The sequence below is a fragment of the Labrus mixtus genome, chromosome 3, assembly GCF_963584025.1.
Source record: "Labrus mixtus chromosome 3, fLabMix1.1, whole genome shotgun sequence".
Taxonomy (NCBI): Eukaryota; Metazoa; Chordata; class Actinopteri; order Labriformes; family Labridae; genus Labrus; species Labrus mixtus.
This window is the reverse complement of record NC_083614.1, coordinates 17,117,923-17,140,417: the sequence shown is the minus strand read 5'-3', so window position 1 is coordinate 17,140,417 and position 22,495 is coordinate 17,117,923. Positions and strand designations below refer to the sequence as shown.

General features: G+C 38.5%; 2 protein-coding genes across 2 annotated transcripts; both read left to right on the top strand.

The window, feature by feature from the left end:
* The first annotated feature begins 7,599 nt into the window (after positions 1-7,599).
* On the top strand, positions 7,600-22,362 carry LOC132971973 (transmembrane protease serine 9-like). Its single transcript, XM_061034804.1, has 11 exons — positions 7,600-7,721; positions 7,803-7,953; positions 8,799-8,931; positions 10,009-10,272; positions 10,367-10,529; positions 12,619-12,699; positions 19,521-19,568; positions 19,668-19,821; positions 20,675-20,804; positions 20,920-21,165; positions 21,961-22,362. The coding sequence occupies exons 1-11, from the start codon at positions 7,664-7,666 to the stop codon at positions 22,111-22,113; spliced, it is 1,581 nt and encodes a 526-aa protein (XP_060890787.1). The 5' UTR covers positions 7,600-7,663; the 3' UTR covers positions 22,114-22,362.
* On the top strand, positions 12,422-14,809 carry LOC132962496 (duodenase-1-like). Its single transcript, XM_061033454.1, has 5 exons — positions 12,422-12,531; positions 12,619-12,699; positions 12,904-13,039; positions 13,146-13,403; positions 14,342-14,809. Exons 3-5 carry the CDS (start codon positions 12,962-12,964, stop codon positions 14,498-14,500), a joined length of 495 nt encoding a protein of 164 aa, XP_060889437.1. The 5' UTR covers positions 12,422-12,531; positions 12,619-12,699; positions 12,904-12,961; the 3' UTR covers positions 14,501-14,809.
* Positions 22,363-22,495: the final 133 nt, after the last annotated feature.

Here is a 22,495-nt window from a genome sequence, read left to right as displayed (position 1 = left end):
AGTGTTGCAGGTGACTCTGAACATATGATCGCCATCCAACCATCAGCTGGCACAGACACTCAAACATGCAAGGCATAAAGTAATCCCATTTTCTGCCTGTTCTCTTCGATTGACTCACCTCTTTGTCAACGTGTCCTCCATCTTTTCTCCTCTACCTCTCGGCTCTCCTCTTTTTTAAACGTCCAAAAATCTCTCCTTTCTTCTTGGCCTGAGGGTGCGACTGGCTGCTGGTGCCAGTTCCAGGGACACCAAATGGGAGCTGTAATTATCATTGCTCCACCACTATCCTGTCAGTGTGCTCGCCAGCAAAACAAGAGGGATCCCTTGGAAGTCCTGATCAAAAGCTCTGGCCTTTGATCAGGAAGCAAAAGGAAGAAGAAAAAAAACTAAACACTGTGCAAAATCAACGAGGAATGTCCCAAAGAGAGCCTGGAGAATGGGAATGACAGCCATCCAGAAGACATCTTCAGCTCCTGCTCTGCTGTGATGTGTTGATGTCAGGAGCACAGGTGTTTGGCCTGCGTTTGATCTGATCAGTGTAAGCAGAGTAAGTCATGCTATAAAGTTGTCGCTGAAATGGATATATGCTGCTAGGCTGCTCAGAGGATAATGATATGTTTTCTGTTTGAATTCAATGTAAGGAAATATTCAAAACATGAATTACAGTACAAATTCACATCTGCACATCTATGAAAACAATACTCGGCATTAGGGATTCTGCATGGCCCAATACAAAAGAGGTTACTTTGACTTGCTTAAAAATTAATTTGCAGCTGAGTGACAGAAAAAAAAAGTAATAATAGAAGCCCATTTTGAGGGCCTTAGCCAAAATCTACAGGGGCACAAGTCATGCTGCTTCAGCGACAACAAACCGCAGCCTCTGGAACCTTTGAAACCCTGTGTGGTCATTTTCTCTCACAGCAACTGAATAGAACTGTGGTGGGTGGGAAAGAAAAAAAAGAACCCTCGCCACTCATAATACCAATCTTATGTATGTAGACGAAAATGGGATGGCTGGGAGGGGTTGTGGGGTGGCAGACGGACTAAGGCACAATTTTAAAGCGCTTATTGAATTGCCATTACAGCTCCTGAGACTAATTGTGGCTGTTGTGTGTCTCTCGGTGGCCTAGGGGGCTCTGGAGTGGCCCTGTATGCTCTTACTCAGTGGGGTTTTCAAACTGAGTGGCCCTGAAAGAGAACAGGACCACCGTAGATCAATGGCAAACCTTTCACTCTTTCACAGGCCCTTGCTAATCCTTCTCATTTGTCTGCCATTTGTTGAGGCACATTCACAGCTCCCTGAATTTAGGATTAGGCCTTGTTTTGTTACAAAAACAGCCGAAGTTATAATGCTGAATAGATAGACTAAAGGGTGGACGACAGATGAGTGTGCATGTGAGTTTGTGGACTTGTGTATGTATGGTTACCAGGTATGCTGAGGTTTGTGACCAATGCATGAGAACACAGAATGTAGTCAGGATTTTGACGTGATTCGCATTTCAGTGATACGTTGTGCTAAAATGAAGGTTTGTAGTTTTTCTTTGCAGAGTATTTGTTGCAGCTTTAATGTTCAGCTATAGCAGAATCCTTTTGAGCTTCTTAGGGCTTTGTTGGGATTATGGGTAACCAAGTGTTTTTGAACATATATTTGGATAACCTTAGTGTGAAAAATGTGAAATAAACACATCCAGTCCTTTGTTTGTGGTCTGCATAGGTCTCACAACATTCATTGCTTCATTTCTCCTTGTGATGTCACAGTGAGATTCTGGTAAAAGAAATACCCTTCCCCTCCCCTGGTATCTCCACCCATTGACTCCACCCCCTGGCTAGAGCAAAACTTTTGCACAGGTCCGCCATTTTTATTCTCACTAGCATCAAAGTGATGTCTGTCGGGAAAACTCGGGGGGGGGGGGGGATCATTGCATTTAAAGAGACACACACACAAAACGGAGCGCTCTGAGAGAGCTGGTTCATACAGGGTTGATTCATGTTATATTTTGACCAAAGCACAGCACCGATGTTTCATTTAGACCCCTTTATACCCCTTGTCCATCTTTTAAAAGGTGGACAAGGGGTATAAAACAATATGTCCTGTTAATGTTTTGTTTCTTTGAATGTTGAACAGAGCTTGAAATATTGTATTGAAGGTATGGAAGTGGGATGGTGTGTACACAGGGAGGCATTAACTGAGGGGGGAAGTGTCCATGCAAGCTGAGAAGTCTGAACTTGAGCAGCAACAAAAAAGCACTCATCTAAACTCTTTGAATCTGCCAATAGAAATAGAAAAATAAAGAGCAATAGAGATATCTCAAGACCAAAAGACACCATGTCAAACACTGAATCACAGTTGTTCTGTCCATTTCGATTTCCTTCCAAACCTCTTAATCTTTGTCTGTTTTGAGGAGTCAAAAATGTAACAAATGATTCATTAATCAAATTCGTGTGAAGGCAGCAACAAATGAGTATGGCTTTGTCTGAGCTTGAATATTGTTTGTTACACAATTTTGCATTGTTCAAACGTATCTTTATAGAGATGTGAAATATGTCACTATTGAAAATCAGCTCCAAAACTATCTTAACCACATCCCGTCCATTATTAAGTCTTCTATTTCATATAAAAGCAATACAATGCCTTGTCCCCTTTTCAAATTAAATATTTCATAAGAAAGAGGAAAACGTGAGCAAACTGATTCATCACAGTCAAATACCAGCAAAGGAAATCAAATTTCATTTAAGTTGCAATGTTTCCCAGTGAAGCCTGGAGTTTGTCCTCACTGTGCTCCGTCCTGTACTAGAGTGTGTGCCTGGGCCCTCTTGGCAGGCTGCAGCAGAGCCATCAGACTGTGGCCTTCTCATCACTGAGTGGATTAGTGTTCATGAAGCCACTTAGTGGACATTAGACAAGGCCGCTGAGTGGCACATGCACCACAGTTCCCCTAAAGCCCTGCAGTGCCACGCCGCAGGTATGTGCTGCCAACCAGCCAAACCCCATGTCAGGCATTCTCTGGATGTTTGCAGCTGAGCCAGACACATGGGGGCAAACTGAAGACTTGGATGGAGGGATGATAGTTTGATGATAGTCTTGGCCAAAAAGTTGCACTTGAACACACCGCTAAGACTACAGCCGACGGCCAACCACCAAGTACTTTCTGCGCATGCGAGTGTCCAGTCGGTGGTAGTCCGTTGTTATGATACGAGAAGACCATTTTCAAACAGATGTTGCGCACCACTCGTAATATGGGTACTTTTAATCGAGAACAATGTCTGATAAAAAGTTTAAAATGGCACTGGTGTTGTCAGTCCCTGGTCTTTTAGTGGAAAAAGAAACAAAGAGGCGGAGGCGACAAATAAGGAGTAACCGCACTTCATAAATGAAACCTCCGAAACAGCCAATCAGAGTGATTCCTCTCACCAACTCAACATGTTTAATCAGCCAAAAAAAGGCAGATGGGGGCAGATGGGGGCCGACGGGTAGCGACAGAGCTGGACACATCGCAAGGACTTTCGGCCAACAATCTCCTTGGTGTGTTAGGGTCTTAACCCTTAAAAGCCTTCTTTCCTATCAACATTTACCCTAACCTGTCAAAGTACACAAGGTACAACCAAAGTAATGTTACTGTGTTTGTAGTGTAATCTAATAATTGTAATTTACCTGTGTTTCACAAACATGTTGCTGTTTTGTTTCTCTTAGATATTACAGGATCTTTTGTGTCTGAAGGATCCATGCCTAAAGAAACACATCAAATAGCAATCAGGCTAGCTCCCACAACTTCAAGAAATGTTACATGCACAGGGTGTTAGTATAAAGGTTACACCAATTCTTCGTATTTCTAAAGTTAAATGAGGAAATCTAACCCAAGAAAACAAAGATGGGAATGTAAAGAGTGTGCTAATATAAGAAGATCAGTTTAAAGGTGGTGGCAGCCAAAAGGAGCACAGACCATCTCCTACAGTCAGGCTAACTGAAGCAGAGCAGTCACATGTTGGCCTGCGTCCCAGTCAACATCATGAGGTTGTCTTTGGCTGTCAGTGACTGGAAAAGACCAAAGTTAGTGCTGCTTCATACAAAGTTTTAATTGTGCCAAAGACTATCCACCCTGATCCCCGAGCTGGGCTGTGTGAAGTAATTCCTCGTGCCAGTGAAACCAGACAGACTCTGTGTTTTGTCACTGCCTGCAAGGTAGAATTTTTTTTTTTAACCCTGCAGTTTTTTAAATCAGAAATGAACAGGTGCATATTCTTCCTTAAACGCAATTTTTTTTTTGTACAATGTTGAAATCTGCTTTCCTTTTCCTTTAGGGAGGTTGAAATAAAGCAGATTGAGGTTTTTTTTTTATTGGATTAAAACTCAAAGGTTGTGCCATACAATTAGCAAAATGTGCACAGGTCAGTTTCCTCTGTCAAAGTCTGTCAGGAGAAAGAACTTGATTAAAGCTGGAAAACTTGAGGACGCTACAGCCACTCCAAATGATGAGTCTGTAAAGAAACAATCTTCTACTCCACTCTTGGCTTCAATTTGGTTTTGGAAAACAAAGAGGATAATGTTTTGTGTACACATAATTCTAGCTATATGTTAAGAAAAGCTGTTAGAGCTCCACTGCAGCCCAAGGTCAGGGCTTGGCGATGAAGTCAATCAATAAGTTTTATTTAACAAATGTTATCTCAAGACATTCCCTAATATGCCCTCATAAGGGCATAAAATTGCCCTTTTTCTGTGCTTATTGGGAAAAACATGGCGGTAATCAATTTAAGAACAATTCTGTTGTTAAAGAACACGTCATTAATCCGATTCTGGTTTTTCTTTGGAACTTTAACAAAGTTCTGAAGAAGATAATGGTTAATGAGGCCCATGGACTGTATACAAATGGATGACGAGTCATCACCTCCTGCTGTTGAAGGATGAAGCCAAAATACCCCCTGCTGAAGCTATTGAGCTGTTGACTTCATTTTGGAGCCAGAGTCCACACAGTACAGATTGGCAGGTTGATGTCCTGCCTCTTCCTCTAATATATTGAATTTTTCTGATAAAAACTTTGAACATCCTTTAGGTTGTTACAGTCCACAGCAGAACAGATACTGGTGTTGGTTTGAGGCGGAAACTCAGGATTAAGAAAAATTCAGTGACTCTTGTGGGGTTTTTTTTCACTCTGGCGTGAATCAATGATAAGATAACTGAAATGACAGAAAAACATTTTATGAAAACTAAACTAAACTATAACTTGGACATGTTATTTTAATCTAATCTTTATAGATTGACACATGTCCCATCTCTGCACATGTAGGAGGCAGGCTTTTAGACATGTACAGCCAGGGTGTTTGGCTTAACTTTGTGGGAGCTGTCATGTCATCTTTTTTTTATACAGTCTCACATACAATGAAGGTTCAAGAAAACATGATGATGCCTCGAAAATATTTTCTTATGTATCAAGGGGCTGTGTCATCTACCATAATCATTATTTCTCGAACAAAATGTAATGTTCAAAAAACCAAAACCATACAGAAGCTATCTCGTACACATCTAGTGACTTCATCTTGTGCTGCACTTCTACAGCAGGATCATCAGACACAGCGGCCGCAGTGAGGAGAGCTTACATTAGTTTTACTCTGATGCTCTGAGGTCTTGTGTTCTAAAAATGAATGAGGATGGATGGTGTTGCTGTTTTTCAGACATTTTAGATTTAGTGAATGTTTTAAACCCAAATCCTGTAACTGCACTAAATATTTCAAGTATAAGGCTAGGTTATCTTTTTATTTTTGTAATAGTTTGAATTACTCTAAAGTCCAGAAGTTGCTATCGTAATTGTCCATTTCTTCTCTGCCTGTGTAAGACTTTTTTTTTTCCTACTTTGGTAGAGTCCACAGGGGGATTGATTGAATAAAAAAAGCATCACTCTCCTTCTTCATTAACAGCTCCAAATGGCACAAACTGTGAGGGACTACCTCATGTATTTTTTAGTGTGATGACATGCTTACACTTTCCTTAAAATGAGGGAGTTGACTTCAATGGACCAAAGACGTCAGACAGATGCTGTTAGGAGGAGTAATTAGACAGCTCAATTTGTGACATTACCTTAGAATGAACTGATGGAGAAGCAGTACCCTCTGGTGGCAAAAACGTTGAGCAGTTTTTAAAGTCTTAATGCAGACTCTGGCACACTCTGCTGGATATTATGGAGAACTAACCAGTAACAGTAAAGACAAATAGAGCTCATGCTGTATATAATGTTATACCTCTAAATGTTGACATGTGAGGAATTGTAGTGTAATATGTGCATTGGGGCCGGAGACTGTAAAAATTGAACCTTTTCTGTTGAACATATCAATTCAAGTTCCTGAAAAAAATTAAACTTGTGACTTACAATAGCAAAATTACATGTGAATTGGGGAAAGCATGTTAATGATAAATCCTTGGAAATCAACACAAAATGGTTGGTGGATATGACTTTTGCTGCTTTTCTGCTTTACTGACCACTCAGGTGCTTTACACTGAGTGAGTAATTGCTTAGAGCTGTCACACTGTGAAATCATTGAGTGCATGATGGCTCTGATGTGGACTTTACAACTCCAAATTTCATGCTTTATGTGAGACTTAAAATGTTGCGAGGACTTTTCTAATCATCATGCACATTCATACACTGACAGCTTGCCTCTGTAATGATTTAGTGTTCAGCTTCCTACCCTGTGGAGGGATCTGACCACTGCTCTACCAATTGGAAGACGACACTCTAGGGGTCGACTTATACTGTTTTTTCAGGGCCAATGCTGATAAGTAGTCGTTCATGAGACCGTTAATCAATCATTGGCACCGATATGCATTTACAGTAAATGAGACTTTCCCCCTGCTCCAGGCTGATCTCGTCTCTGTGCATGTCAGTGGCATCCAGGTTTTAGTATTGATTGGCCAATCAGGTAGTGTTGTAGGAAGGATATTAGGAGAGACAGAGTGGTGGGTGAAAACAGACCCCGACCCAAATGTCAAATATTAACCCACCCGAAAATCTGCCAGGCAGATCATCAGTGGACCTCTACGACACACCTACCTCTAAGCTGTCACCCCAAAATGAGATTCATTTGTTCTTAAGCAATTTAAATGAGGCACCACTAACAGCCCAGTTTGTATGAAGATACAGCTAAGAGGCTGTGTCTTTAGTAAATGTCTTTATTCTGACAGATCAAATATTTTTTAAGGGATTCCAACTGAGGTCTCCAATAAGGCTAAGTAAATATGAAACAAACATATTACTGTTAAAGCAGCGAAATCGCAGCCACACAAAGCTCACATTTAGACCTGCAGCAAATAAAGTTTATTCTTGAATCTATTTTCTTGTAGTATCCAAATTCTGAGAGTAAAAGGTCCAAAGGGCCAATAACTCATTAATATATAGGGACTGAAAATGATTGAAAGTGTGATTCAAGGCAAAATATCTTGAATACAATTAAAGGAGGAAATCAAAGAACACAGTAATATCAGACTTTGTTAGTTGTTCCATTGAATGTTATAATTGCAATACTGCCTGTCTTCAGTTGAAGTGATACAAACAAAGACAGGATGTGACTGATGCCAGGCTGATTCAGGTGATAACCACAGGGTCTCAGAGAACAAACTGTCATTTTGAGGGGTCTCTGACAGTCTTCAGACGACTGGCTGAGTGCTATCACCATCATGCATGCTCTGCAGAAGCTCTTCCTTTGTTGTGTCCTGGCAGGTTTCAGAGGAAATGGTAAGATTACCAAATCACATTATGTTCTCCTGCTATAAAACTGAAAGACGAAAATATTAAAATTTCCTTTTTATATTTTAGCCCTGGGAAGTGAAATCATAAATGGCAAAAAGGCCAAGGAGAAGTCGATGCTGTATATGGCCTCTGTTCAGAATGATGCAGGTATACATATATGTGGTGGATTCCTCATCAGTGCAGACTTTGTGGTCACTGCAGCGCACTGTGACCTGTGGTGAGTGTCTCTCGTCTTCAGTTACTGTATATCATTCTACGATGGAGGATTAGGGCTATGTTAAAAAAAAAATAATAATTAAAAAAAAATTAATCTTGTAAATTTACGAGAATAAAGTTGTACATTTAGAAGATTAAAGTCATAAATTTACGAGAATAAACTTGTAAATTATGAGTTCGAGACCAGCCTGCGCGAAAATGATGAAAGTAGAACTCTAGAAGTATTTAAAGAATAAATGAATAAAGTCGTTATTTTAGTCTATATCAGAAGAGCAGCAGCATCCTGTTCTCAAATGACAAACATGGAGCATCTTGTCCTAAAAGTTTCACTAATAAGGAAAGAGGCTACTTTGGTAAAACAGTTAGTTCAAGAGAAGTTTTCACTTCAACTTGCAAGACCTTGTTTCTTTGTAAAATGATGAACAGGACACAAACTGGCTCTGCACATGAGACACTTTAACAAGGCAGACCGATAACAGACACAAATAGTTGTGTTGGGGCTTTACTTATGCAGATATGAAACTACACATGCTTTAGGCACATCATCATCTTCACATTGTCATAAAATATCAGCACCCTGAAAAGATACTGCAAGAAACTGTGGCTTTTCTGAAGAAAGAACCACACTGACTTGGAGGAAGTTGTCTGCAGAGGAAAATACTTTATGAGTTCTACTTTCATCATTTTGTGCAGGCTGGTCTCAAATTTGTTAATTTACGAGACTTTGATCTCGTAAATTTACGACTTTAATCTCATAAATTTAAAAAAAAAATGTTTTAACGTGGCCTTAATCCTCCGTCGTAATCATTCTGTTAATTTCTCAGTATTTTTATTTTTTTTATGTAGGAAACCCAAAAGTGTTGTTCTTGGCACACATGATCTCGACAAAGTCAACAAAACAATGAGATACTCTGTGAAGAAGTGCAAACACCCATCCTATAAGGATGTTGGATCTGGGAATGACATCATGCTCCTCAAAGTAAGACAACCTTATGGTCCCAAGTTATTTGCTATACAGTATGTTGTATTATGTGCTATAAAAGTTAAATTATTATGGAGCGCCGATAGCCTGGTAGGTATGTCGCCCGCCCCATGTACAGAGGCTAAAAATAGACTTTCTTAAAGTTTAATTATTATAACCTGAATGAATAGAAACACTTTCTGTCACAAAGAAATATCATAGGGTAATTATTGACCTTCAAGGCAATCCTGAAAATTGTTTTACAGACATCTTCTTTCTAGAAGTAGTTTGTAAAAAAAAAAAAAAACTTGACTGACTTTTTGGGAGGTCAGTTTATAGCTGCTTCTTTTTTTTTTTTTTTTAAGATTTATTGCTGAGCATTTTGTTCCTTTATTGGAGAGATAGGACAGTGGATAGAGTCGGAAATCAGGGAGAGAGGGTGGGGAATGACATGCGGGAAAGGAGCCAGAGGTCGGATTTGAGCCTGGGCTGCACGCTTGGGGGTCTACAGCCTCCATACATGTGGCACGCGCACTAACCCCTGCACCACTGCACCACTGCACCACCAGCGACCCGGCTAGCTGCTTCTTATCCAGCTCTCTTATAGTTCATGCCTGGCCAGTACCATATTAGCGGGATACATCGAAGCAGTTTTGTTGAAAGTCTAAAAAACCTTTCGACTGTTGAGCAGTTTAAAAAGCTTGTATTATCCGCGGATCATTCTGATTGATTGTAATGTTATGATTAAATAATAATTAAAAAAATGGTTTCGCTTATTTACCAAACATTTGTTCAAGTTTCATCTTCACAGTCATCACAGTAAACAAAATCAAACTCTTCCTGATTCCACAAGTTAACAGAAGTATGTAGCTTAAAGTTCATTCATTTGGTAAGATATTGAAGCATATTGTTTTACTCCGACTCAATTCCAAAATATTCTGTCTGTTTGTCCTTACATGTGAGGTGTGCAACAGCAAATACCTCACAGAACTCAAAATATTTTCTTAACCTGAAGTTTGTTGAAGAAAAAGGCACATTTTATGAAGGTTGTTGGGTCAGATTGTAACACTTTCTTTCTTATTTGATTTCTTGTAGCTGCCAAAGAAAGCTCCCCTGGGTAAAAAAGGACTAATTAAACCAATTAAGCTTCCAAGTCATAAAATGAAACTAAAAGACAACAAAAAATGCCAGGTGGCTGGATGGGGTATGACAAGTACTAAAGGTGAAGTTGAAAATGATCTGCGAGAGGTGGAAGTTCCTGTCATTAACCTGGAGGAATGTCAGAAGCAGTGGAAAAACACGCTTCCTTCTAATGTTATCTGTGCAGGTGGATACCGCACAAAAAATGGATTCTGTCAGGTGGGTTTTCTTTTAATCTGCTGGTGTCAAACACAAACAGAAGATATAAAGATCTTTTAGAATGACTAAATGAAACTTTGTTTTCTCCTCAAAGGGCGACTCTGGTGGACCTTTGGTGTGCGATAAGCAGGCAGTTGGTGTTGTTTCCTACAACAGTGGTAAAAACTGTGACTACCCAGTTGATTTTCCCAACGTCTACACCGACGTGTCCAAATATCTGCCCTGGATCAAAGAGATTCTGAAGAAAAAGAATTGTTAAAAATGTAAGGGCCTTAAAAAAAGATGTCTTCATGGTGGAGGTATAACATGTGAATGTATTGTGACTGTAAGTGCTGTTTTGACTCAGTCAGCTTGCTGCATTAGTCAGACTATTGGAATGAAAGCAGTCCTTCTGTGACTACTTGAATCAATGGAAACCAATACACAAGTGTCTTATCCAATAAAATGTATCTGCGTGTCTGTGATGTATTTTTCATTAAACTTGAAATATCCACAATTAAAATAAGTTTTTACATTCTGAATTGTTTTCAATAAGCAAATCATCCGACTGGGTAATAAGGGTCATTTTAAATTTGTTGTCTAGCAAATTATGTTACAGAGAAAGAAAAAAAATGGCATTGACCTAGGTGCTTCTGTGACCGTGGGAACATCACTGCTCATATGTGCAGCCGCAACTGGTGGTTTCTTTGGTTCATCCAGATTGTCTCACATTCTGAAGAAACATGTTTTGGCTGTGACACATAGATCCACCACAAGGAATGTGTTGTGCCTGTGTTTTTTTTAACTTAATTCTAGTTTCATAAAAACAAAAAATAATGATTCTGTTTCTGCAAGCACAGAAAGGACAGCGAAGCAAAATAATCTAAAAATAAATAAAATGCAGTTAATCAAAGTGTCATTGAAAAAAATATAAAAAATAATAGCTGTATAAATCAATCGTATGGGAAAATGACAATACTGTGACGTTACCCATTGGATTGTTAACTCTATAGCTAGCCTTCAGCTTAGCATTTCCCTGCTGCCGTGTTGGTAGTTAGCTAAAAAAGAGAGAAGGTGGTGCTCGAGTGGAGCCAGGGGTTACCAGACACCAGGTTATTAATGCTACACAGTCAACATCATTGGCTAATACATTAGCTAAATAGCTAGTTTACCCTCATGTCTCCCACAGACTGAGGTTCTATTTGATGGTGGTCGCGGTCACCAATCTATAGCCTGCTAATCTATAGTAGCTATTTTAATCCGTGTCAGCCCAAAAAAGAAAGATTCACACATTACCGGAATCTTAACTACTCCTAAAAACGGCTTTACCAAATATCTAAAGCCTCACTGCAACACAACAACATTCAAAGTTTGTGGAAGGTGTTAATGCAACCACACCACAAAAACCAACAATTTCTACTTCCTCCTGCTTTGCACACCAGAATCATACATATAGTCAAGTTATGCTCCTTTTCCAGAAATACTTTCCCATTTATTTATTTAAAAGTAGAGGGATATCAACTTTGTGAGGCAAGCCAGTCTCATTATAGTTGATATTATTGTAGTGCACAATTTATAACAAAAGTCATTCACTATCATGGTTCAAGAAAAAACACAGTGACACAGTGTGTAAAGATAGTCCTTCTGACCTGTAACTGCCAGTTAATGATCACATGACTTCAGCGTATGGTTTACTGATTACTGAGAATGTGAGCACACTGATGCAGCATACTGCGGTTTCTGTTTCTCACTAACAGGTTTTAGGTGACAAATTGAAGTGACAAGCACCAACACCTCTAAGTCACAGTGATAAAAAACATATTCATGACATTTCATCTCGATTTAAAGTTCACTAACACTAGAGTTGCCTTAAGTGGTATGAAACGGTCATGAATTGAATTATGATTACAGACTCTGCGTGTTCATCACATGCCGATCACATAATGTAGATATGTGCGCTGCAGGTCTTCCAGGCAGCAGGACCACAGGCTTCATATATATTACTGTAAAAATTGCATTTCTGCGTGGCGCCTCACTTCTTGACTCATCGCATGCACTGACCACTAAATGTCAATTGAAGGTTGCTCTTTTGCACAGAGTACGGGGCTGAAAAGTTGAGGTGAAGCAAATGGAAACTTCAGGTTTGCTTACTCAGCAAACTGAAGTATAAAAAGGTCAAGCTGAGACCCAAAAACCAAAGAGTTGAATTTGTTGCCGGCATGATGCACTCTCTGCACAAGTGTCTGCTTTTTGTTCTTTTTGGATGTCTTGAAATGAACAGTAAGATTTTATGAATCTGGTTATTGGTCTTTGGCGTACATATGCTCCTTTAACTAACCATTTTTCTTTATTTTCTAACCTTCACAGCCCTCGGGAATGAAATCATACATGGTAAAAAGGCCCCGGACAACCAGATGCTGTATATGGCCTCCTTGCAGAATGATGCAGGTACACATAAATGTGGTGGATTCCTCATCAGTAAAGACTTTGTAGTCTCTGCTGCACACTGTACAAAAGCGTGAGTAATCACAGAACAGATAAAAATCCTAACCTTACATTTAGCAAAAATATTTATCAGATTTTCATTTATTCTAGCTATTCTTTTGTCTGCACAGCTTAAGAAAGCTACTGACAACCTTTTAACTTCTTCAGGGCCCCAACAAGTGTTGTTCTTGGTACCCACAATCTCAAGAAGGTGAATAATGGCACGATGAGATACAGAGTGAAGCTATGCAAACATCCATCCTACAAAAATGAAATTACTGGTGATGACATCATGCTACTCAAAGTAAGTTCTGTAGATAGCTTAGCAGCTGAAGTGTCTCAGGGGGGAACAATGCTTTTTTTTCCAGAGAAAGAGCTCTGAATTGTTATTTCACTTCTTGTGTCTCCAGCTGTTGAAGAAAGCTCGACTGAGCAAAAGCGTGCAACCGATTAAACTTCCAGAGTCTGAGATAGAAATAAAGGACAATGCCAAGTGCTCTGTAGCTGGATGGGGCGCCACAGAAACTTCTGGTCGGCCTACTGATGTGCTCCAAGAGGTGGATGTGTCTGTGGTTGACTATGAGACTTGTGAGAGAACATGGAAGGTTAATCTTCCTGCCAATGTTATCTGTGCAGGTGGATATAAGACAGACAAAGGATTCTGTAAGGTATGTTTTCTGTTTGTTCATGGAAAATATCAAGTTGTTTCTGTTGTTGAATGATAAATAGTTAATGTATTAAATGCAGTATAACAGTCAGCAAGGCCCATGTTAAGACAAGCTATGTAGTCACAAAAGCTAATGTATACACCACTGCGGATCGGGTCGTTAGAAGTTCATACTTCAGACAATTAAAAAGTCATGTTTGTAAAAAAAACCTAAAAAAAAAAACCCTTAGTGTGTGGTTTACGTTGTAATATTTTCACCACTTCACATCAGAAACAGCCCTGTAAACAGGTTAACTTTTTCAGTTGTGCTTATGTGGTTTTGTTGTTGTTGTTTAATTTGTTTATTGTCATGTAGTACTCTTTAGTCTAGCTGGATTATTGGGCATTGATTTAGCACAACCCTCCCTAGAAAAATAAGTGGTGTTAAGTTCAGAGTTGTCTCAGTGTTGATGGTTTCATTCAGTGCAGTAAGCCACAGCTGTCTGATGCCGTTATCCCTCTGAAGAATTCAGAGTAGTCTATATGGTGACCAGGACACTCTGTCAAAATAAGAGCCAACTTTGATATCTACAGCACTTGCTGCCTCAAACAGCAGTTCGATTATAAAATATAGTCCCTAAGGAAAGGACTGTCTGGTTCAAGGTGGATCTATGAAACTGTAACCAAAAATATAGCATACGTACACCTAAACTTAAACATTTTATGACTTGTGAAACTTTTTTTAAGTGTTTAAAGTGTTTCTCGTGACTCCATCCGCAGTGAAACAAAGATTCAGTGTAGGTTCTCCGGCTGGCTTCACCAAACAGGGACTGTGCTTACCATTATCTAATGTAGCACAACTTTAAACTTAAAAAATAATAATAAATGAATACAGATTTTGATTGAAATGGTTTGACTTACACATTGAATAAAAAGATAAAGCTCTTGTTTTCCTCACAGGGTGATTCTGGCGGTCCTCTGGTGTGCGATGGGAAGGCTGTTGGTGTTGTGTCTTTCAATAGGAAGAGGTGTGACTATCCAAATGTTCCCAACGTCTACACAAAAATATCGAAATATCTCCACTGGATCAGTGAAGTCAAGAAAAACGGCGGCTGTTAAACAGAACTATTCAGAATCATCTTTCTGTTTTGTATGTCACTGACTCTTAACCCCCCCCCCCCATAGACATCTACTGATCAACTGCTTGGTTGTAGAGCTTGTTTTTAAATGTGTTATTACATATTGGGCTTCATTTAAAAAAATATGTATTTTTTTTATTACTATCACATTGCTGAATGTTTTTAATCGTGCTGTAAACAAACTCTCTCTCTATTCTCATTGTGGATGCTTTACTGTGTTAAGTCATTTTGTGTTCGCTTCTTATTTCAAATGCAATAAAATACATACATGTATTTAGTTAAATAACCATCTCTGTATTTCCTTTTGTTTCATTTATCATCAAACAGGGAAATATCATCTGAGTAAAAGTCAGCATTTCTTCCAAAGGTACTTATTAAACTTCAGAGGGCAAATCTGAAGTATAAGAAGTCCTGTAAGAAAGCCTATTGATGCGCTAAAAAGGTGCTGTCGTGTCACAAAATATAGTGAATATACAGAGCAGGTAACTGTGACTGTCTGAAAATAGATACCTGAATCTGTAAACTGCGGTTTCTGCAGCTCACATTGTTGTCATGCAACATGTTTCAGTGGCCTGGATAGTTACCCATCAAAGAAAATAGGTCTGAAGATTGAGTTCATAGGGTTCATGTGATGTGGCTGAGTGAGTAGTCTCCACAAACAAAGCAAAGGAGAGATTCAAAAGAATGTCAGATATCTGAGAGATAGACTGAAGTACCACTGCCTCTGCCCCTTAAAACTTTCACTTTCTGATTGGGTGTCAGAAGCTGTCTCCACAAGCTAAACTTTATGAGCAGCAAGCATTTCATCTTCCAACAAGTAATGCTTATAGTAAGAAAAAATCAAATATGAAGGCGACTAAAGGGTATCGTGCAAAAGAAGCCTGCTCTAACTGATGACTATGTAGTACATGCTTCACCCTGATGCACCAACACTTAAACAATCGCAAGGGCAGGAAAGGAGATGCAGCCCCCTCTGCTGGCCACAGTGAAACACAGGGGACATTTACATCTACTCTTTGGCTATATAACAAAGTGACATTATTTTAAAAAGTAGTTCTGTGCTTGCAAGATAATTATTTTATGATATACAAGTGTATGCAATATTTTCATTTTTTTTGTTTCATAAATCCAACTACTCAATAAATGAATATAAATGTTCTCCTGAACAAGGACATGAACTTTACATAACAGTTGTAATTGTAGTTAATCGCATAGTTGTAAAAGTATTTAAGTCTGGACCAAAGTAGTGAACCAACCTCTCCCTTGAACCACCACTGGTGAACAGTTAACAAAGGTTTGCTGATATTCTGGAAAGACAGAACTTCTGCAACTTGACTGAAATTGAACTTCTGCCAATCAACACATCCGCATCTGGTTTTTAACTCTGCAACTTTAAGTGTGTCTTTGGTTAAGGGTAGACCAGTTTTTGTTGCACTTTTACAATTATTGGTTCCCCATATTATCAAACCAGTGAAATAAGGCTGTTGACAGTTGTTCCAGTGATGTGTATGATTCTGAGGTACCATGTGGATGGATGAATAGATGGAGCAGGGGGTGAAACCCCAGACTTCAAGTTGAGAGACGACTGACTCTATAAAGTCGTGGAATGCCTCTTGTTCAATGAGATTACTTAACATGGACACAGGACTTACAGTTGACAGTATATGAGCATGGTGCATGACATATATTTATGTGCATTATCATTTATGATGCATTAACATTTACTGTACAATCATTTTCAGCATTTACTGTGCAATATATATATATATATATATATAAAGGTGCAGTAATATTTAACAACATATTTATGTAACATTTGGGTAGAATATTCTTTCATTTTAAGTATCTCATAAAATACATAACATGTGCAGTTTTTATCTTTGTAATGTACATTAACATCCAATGGTCCTACAATACTGAAGACTACACTGAATGCACTCAATTTATCCTAATACTTTTCTTGTTTTAGTTAACTCTATTTATAACTTTTAACTTTTAAGGAATGTAAGTGTGTAGCTGAATGTGGTGATTTAAAGGCATTCTATTATTTGTTTCTATTCCATTAGTCAGACTTAACTGTTGCGTAAACTGCATCAACACGTAGCTCAGCACAGCAACACAAACAACCAAACATACTCCAAGATCTACATAATCTTTTTACAAGTCCACTAAAGCAGCAGTGAGATAATAAGAGACTATCTTATCTTGTGTAGCTCTTATCTAAATTAATACAATCAGAGTACCACAAGGTTAGCCAAGAACCTTCGGACCTTATGAGGGCATGAAGCTCCAAAGCAGTGATTTCAAACCTCTTCATCAGACAAAAAGTTCACTTCTATAAATGTTACTATGAAATTCACACTGCTTGCTTTCCTACTAAGTGAAAGCCTTTGAATTCATAACACTTTATATTTTAGCCAAATCAATATACAATTTCCCAACCAAGGTTAAGCACAAGCTCCATACAACTGAACAGCAGATTCATGAGGAAGACTGTTTGTCACAATCCCTCAGGTTTCTACACTGCAATTGACTTGCATGGGGTTGTTCTTAAAGATAACAATTAGACAACTCATCAGACAGCTTACCTGCTTAGGAGGGGAAAAAATGCTATACTAACCCTTTGGAGATTTTCTTTATCACAAATTAGGAGCCTACATTCTATCCCTGTAATAACACCTGAGAAAGCCAGAGAGGGCGCTACAGTCTGGGACATGCCAAGTCTTCAAGACCATCCCCAGGATTGACTTGTGTTAACATGGTTGACCATCAATCCATATGGCTAGCATACAAATACACTGTCAGTTGTGTACCTTGGTGTCTCAGTGGGGTAGAGTATAATTTGTATACATGACATGTCAGTCACAGAGCTTTGAGCTTTTCGTTTGGGTATTCATGTTTTTACTGCGAGCTGCAGACGGTTTTGGCATGAAAACACTGTGACAATGCTCTGTGGACACGCAAATTCAAATTACAACGGCAATGTTACCGGTTTCAATTAAGTTACAACGTCAACATATGCAGAATATGTACGAGACATGAAGAAATGTTTTTATTTTTCACCTCTAAACTTCCTCTTTCTATTCAGATTTCATTTTCATTAAATAGATTAAAGATTAAATTAAAAATAAAACTTAAACAAGGTTAAGCATTCAATTATCAATGGCCAATATCAAACTATGAGGAAAGAGACAGGCCCTTAGGGTTAGGGTTAGGGGTAGGGTTAGATATACAACATTTGTTTGTATATATTAATCATTTATATAAACTTTTTAAGTGTTACACAGCATTAACTGACCCAGTTATATCAGACTAGTCTAGATTCTTTGGATGGAAGTGAGTTATATAACTGCTCTCATTGAGTGTCTCCACACAACCTTATAGAAAACAATTAATCATCATGGTCGAGTTAATGCCCAACATTTTCAGGATTGAGCAGGACAGGCAGAATGGTGACCAGCAGGTATACGATCCATGTTTGGGAGTTGACAAAATAAAAGAAAGTAATGTTCCCTGCAGACTATTCAATGTTAACCTTGCACAACCCAACAGCTTGTTTGATGATTAACTGCATTCATCAAGCACAAGGAGAAGGAAGCATAAACAGATAACAGGTAATTACTTATAACCTCACTCTGCAAGCTATTTAGTGAGGAGGGCAGGAGGATTAGGCCGATAAATGAAATATTGATAAGAGATATGTTCCTGTTCAGCTCTGTGGTGAAGGCTTCAACGGTCATATAGATCATATAGAATTACTGAGTTTCTGTTTCCCACAAGAGTGTAACCAAAAAGGCCCTCCAATCTTTCTAAGAGGCCTGTTGTCACATTTATAAAAATTTACATTTGGAGAATTGAGGAGTCAACACAGTAAAGAAAACCTGCATGTTAGAGCAACATTATTCTTGAGACGTGTTTCGCCATGTTTGTTGGACCTAGAAGTCAACTCACAATGCCTGCTGTTGACTGCCTGCAAAACTTGAATCCTAGCAAGTGTGTTTGTCTCATTTCTAGTCAAAAATATCACATTAAACTTATTATAAGACATATTTATCTGACAAGTCCAAACAAAGATCTTAATTCAAGAAATTGAAAGCAAAAAGAAATATGGCATTAATTGTTTTGAGAGGTAAAAAAATAAAAATCTGACATTTTACCTGTTGAATGCCTCAAACAAGATGTCCCTAAATTAGAAAGTACGTCTTACTTCAATACACTCAAAAATGTATTTTCTTGTTCCATGTGCAGATTTTTTTTTGCCTAGACAAGCCATTAAGGGATCGTTTTTTGCTTATAATATCCTGATAAAAGATGATCGCTTGGACTTGTTGGACAAACATGGCTTACAATAAGTGTACTGAGATATTTTGGACTAGAAATTAGACAAATACACTTCATAAGATTTGAGCTTTTGCAGTAATTATTATTGTGACTTTTGGTTATTTGCAACAAAACTCCAGAAAAGAAACGTTAGTGGGCTTTGAGAGTAGGGATGTTAGGTGTAGTTTGATAAATAAGGTAGATTAGGTAAAGGGACAAGTGTTGCACAGTCGGACAATACTGTCCTAAGTCTGCTGTGCGTTATTTCACAAAACCACATTCTACCTGAAAAACAGATTTGTTAACACAACATGATGCAAGGGACTGAACGAGGACAGTGGAATGATGGGGCTTTCACTTTGCAGGATTCAAAGCAGTAGGCCTAACTGTAAGAATACTCCGCAGAGACACTTGTTGATTGATAATGTCACCTTTAGTTTAGGAAATGATTTGATTTTAAATCCATTGCAACTGCAGTGGTTTCTTTCATCATTTCTTAAACATTGTTATGAAAATCTAAACCAACTCTTTTGTAATCTTACTAACAACTTCACAACTTCAAAAAGAAAAGCATGAAGTATGTTACCAAACTTACTGAAGCAATAAAGACCACAAAGGAAGCAGGATGTTCTCTTCTCCAAACCTTTAAAGACTGGTGTGGAAAGTGTTGCTTTGACCAGAGACCATGGCACTGATCTTCATACAGCTGTTGCTTTTCATCCTGAGTGGTAAGTTAGGCTTTATTAATAAAACAACGTATATCTATACAGTAAAACTGTATCTTGTCTAAATGTGAGGAAAGAATAAATGATTAATTTGTGTGTCAGGGGCTGATGGTTCAAAAATCGTGGGAGGCCAAGATGCTGCACCCCACTCTCGCCCTTACATGGCCTCTTTGCAAGTCCGAGGTCAGCACTTCTGCGGGGGAGTTCTGGTGAAAGAGGACTTTGTGCTCACAGCAGCACACTGCTTGATAAATAGGTAAGAATACAAAAAATTGAACTTTCATTTTGTGTCTTTTTCAGCTTTGAGAACTACTCAAATAACTACAACAGACACCTTGGTATTTGAAATAATGCTAAATACAATGTAAACCACTCCGGAAATTTTTCCCCACAATATAAATGTCTTCAGGAATATAAATTTCAATTCCTAAAGAATGAAATAATCTAATTTTACATTTGTTATATCCAATTAATTATTATAACTTATCCAAGTTATATTGTTATGACCATTGCAGCCAATTTAATTTAATTCCATATAAATTCAGAATTAAAATCAACCTGTGTTTTAGATTGCTAGACATTTTTGTTTTTTTCAATCAGAGTAAATACTAAGCAGGGCCAATTTTCTAAACTTCTTATTGGGGAGCTTTTAGCCTAGTGGTTATTGTGTGTGCCCCATGTACAGAGGCTTAAGTCCTTGAGAGCGGGCGGCCAACCTGTAGCCCCTTTCCTGCATGTTGTTCCCCACTCTCTCTCTCTCTCTCTCTCTCTCGCTCCCCGGTTTCAGGCTCTATCCACTGTCCTATCTCGAAATAAAGATACAGAATAAAAAGCCCAAATGTAGATTTAAAAAAAATAAAAGTCAGTTATGCTCTTGTGACAAAACCAAGTAACAGAAAAACAGCAGGAAATTAAATTCTGACAGAATTACTCTACCTATTTAAAGTCTCAAAGTTTTGATTGTACTATATGCGTATGTATGAAAAGCAGTCTAAGATTGTGATGCCGTATGTTCTAATGTGTTTGACAGATGTTTTTTAGACATAAGAGATTATTGGCACCTAAAAAAAAGTCATAAAGTCCATTCAGAATTTGATTGTGATTTCTAGACCGTTCACAGTTGTAGTTGGAGTTGATTCTCTGTCCGGTGTTGAATCTACAAAGCAAGAGTTCAGAGTGGCCAGGTCCATTCCACATCCCAACTATGACGGACATGAAAATGACATCATGCTCCTGAAGGTGCGGACAGTTTCAACTGTTGTTCACAACATGCTATCATGTTTGAAAAAAATACTCCCAATTATCGTTTCATCTGCGTTTTGAGCTGTTTCTAACATTGATCTTCTTTTCTCAGCTCGGTGGCAGTGCTGCACTGACTGAAGCAGTGCAGCTCATCCCTCCGAAAACAGGCAGGCCGAGGGAGTGCATCACAGCTGGTTGGGGAGATATAGGGGATAACAACACCATAGCAACCAGGCTTCAGGAAGTCAATGTAACACTTCTGTCTCGGCGGACATGTCAGAGGAGATGGGGAGCTGTTCCCATCACCAGTTCAATGCTTTGTGGCACTGGGGCCCGTGTCTTTCAAGGTTTTTGCTCGGTAAGTAAATACAGTGGTTACACATTGACCGCTGAAGAAGTTTGAAGTGTGTGTAAGGTTGCATGGTGAAAAACTAAAAATATTTAAAATTTCTAACTGATGTGGATATAACAAGAACTGAAAAGTAATGTTTTTTTTATATCTTGTGCCACATTATTTGAGATTTCCAAAGTAACAAATAGATAGCACATGAAATTGATCACAGACGATATTTTATACCAAGAACACATATACTCACTGAAGTGTCTTCTATCTTTCTATTTAAGGGGGATTCAGGTGGTCCATTGGTTTGTGATGGAGATGCAGCATAAGATTTGAGTTTTTGCAGTAATTATTATTGTGACTTTTGGTTATTTGCAACAAAACTCCAGAAAACCCCATAAGGAAACGTTAGTGGGCTTTGAAAGTAGGGATGTTAGGTGTAGTTTGATAAATAAGGTAGATTAGGTAAAGGGACAAGTGTTGCACAGTCGGACAATACTGTCCTAAGTCTGCTGTGCGTTATTTCACAAAACCACATTCTACCTGAAAAACAGATTTGTTAACACAACATGATGCAAGGGACTGAACGAGGACAGTGGAATGATGGGGCTTTCACTTTGCAGGATTCAAAGCAGTAGGCCTAACTGTACGAATACCCCGCAGAGACACTTGTTGATTGATAATGTCACCTTTAGTTTAGGAAATATTAATGATTTGATTTTAAATCCATTGCAACTGCAGTGGTTTCTTTCATCATTTCTTAAACATTGTTATGAAAATCTAAACCAACTCTTTTGTAATCTTATATTTAAGGGGGATTCAGGTGGTCCATTGGTTTGTGATGGAGCTGCAGCAGGTGTCGTCTCCTTCTCTGGCCAGCGTTGTGGAGACCCCAGTACTCCTGATGTCTACACTCGCGTATCATCCTTCAGACGCTGGATAAGAGACGTGTTAAACAACAATTAGGCTCTAAAGTTGAATATTGTCTGTTTGTTAAGGAGGTTCTTTAGCTTATTAATAAACAAACATGTGGCTATGTTTAATATACCATATGTTTAACATTGTGGTTTTGTGGTTGTTCAGCTGAGGTAATGAGAGCCGAAGTTTTAAAAGTGTATTATGATCAATGTAGCCTAATAATAACAGGGTGAATGGTGAATAAATCATGAATTGTGTTGCCGATGTTTTATCTGTTTATTAAAAATAATGGCTCAATGTTTTGTGCATATCTGATTGGAATTCAGTAGCCTACTGCTCTCACTAAAACCTGCACATAAAAAGAAAATGAAACAAAAAGTGACACAGTAGTGTTAAGAGGAGGTCTGTAAAAAAGGTTGGCTGCTGTCCT

Bases quoted from the DNA above. Each gene is read 5' to 3' on its own strand.
- LOC132971973 (XM_061034804.1), top strand. From the start codon at position 7,664: ATGCATGCTCTGCAGAAGCTCTTCCTTTGTTGTGTCCTGGCAGGTTTC. The intron at 8,932-10,008 runs GTAAGACAACCT...GATTTCTTGTAG, and splicing joins ATGACATCATGCTCCTCAAA to CTGCCAAAGAAAGCTCCCCT. The intron at 19,569-19,667 runs GTAAGTTAGGCT...TTTGTGTGTCAG, and splicing joins GTTGCTTTTCATCCTGAGTG to GGGCTGATGGTTCAAAAATC.
- LOC132962496 (XM_061033454.1), top strand. From the start codon at position 12,962: ATGAGATACAGAGTGAAGCTATGCAAACATCCATCCTACAAAAATGAA. The intron at 13,040-13,145 runs GTAAGTTCTGTA...TTGTGTCTCCAG, and splicing joins ATGACATCATGCTACTCAAA to CTGTTGAAGAAAGCTCGACT. The intron at 13,404-14,341 runs GTATGTTTTCTG...TTTTCCTCACAG, and splicing joins CAGACAAAGGATTCTGTAAG to GGTGATTCTGGCGGTCCTCT.